This window comes from Fulmarus glacialis, unplaced genomic scaffold, assembly GCF_000690835.1.
Source record: "Fulmarus glacialis isolate BGI_N327 unplaced genomic scaffold, ASM69083v1 scaffold21909, whole genome shotgun sequence".
Classification (NCBI taxonomy): Eukaryota; Metazoa; Chordata; class Aves; order Procellariiformes; family Procellariidae; genus Fulmarus; species Fulmarus glacialis.
The window spans coordinates 1-209 of NW_009232880.1; the positions used below are offsets into that span (position 1 = coordinate 1).

General features: G+C 65.1%; 1 protein-coding gene across 1 annotated transcript; it reads right to left on the reverse strand.

The window, feature by feature from the left end:
• Positions 1–89: 89 nt before the first annotated feature.
• On the reverse strand, positions 90–206 carry MRPL34 (mitochondrial ribosomal protein L34; the record flags this gene model as incomplete). The annotated part of the gene is made up of 1 exon (XM_009585126.1): positions 90–206. A coding segment is annotated over one exon (117 nt), but the record flags the coding sequence as incomplete, so codon positions are not given.
• Positions 207–209: the final 3 nt, after the last annotated feature.

Below are 209 nucleotides of genomic sequence, written 5' to 3' on the forward strand. Positions count from 1 at the left end.
CGCTCAGGCTGGGTAACTCCAAAGCCGCAGCAGCTCTAGGGCTCGATTCCGGCTCGCCCCACGCCGAACTGGCCTTGCGGGCAGAGCCCTCAGTGGGTCAGAGACTTCCTGCCCTTCAGCATGCGCCGGAGGATGACCTCGATGCCGGCTGGCGTGCTGATGCGCTTGATCCAGCCGTGGGTCCGTTTGCGTTTGCGGTTGTTGGGCTG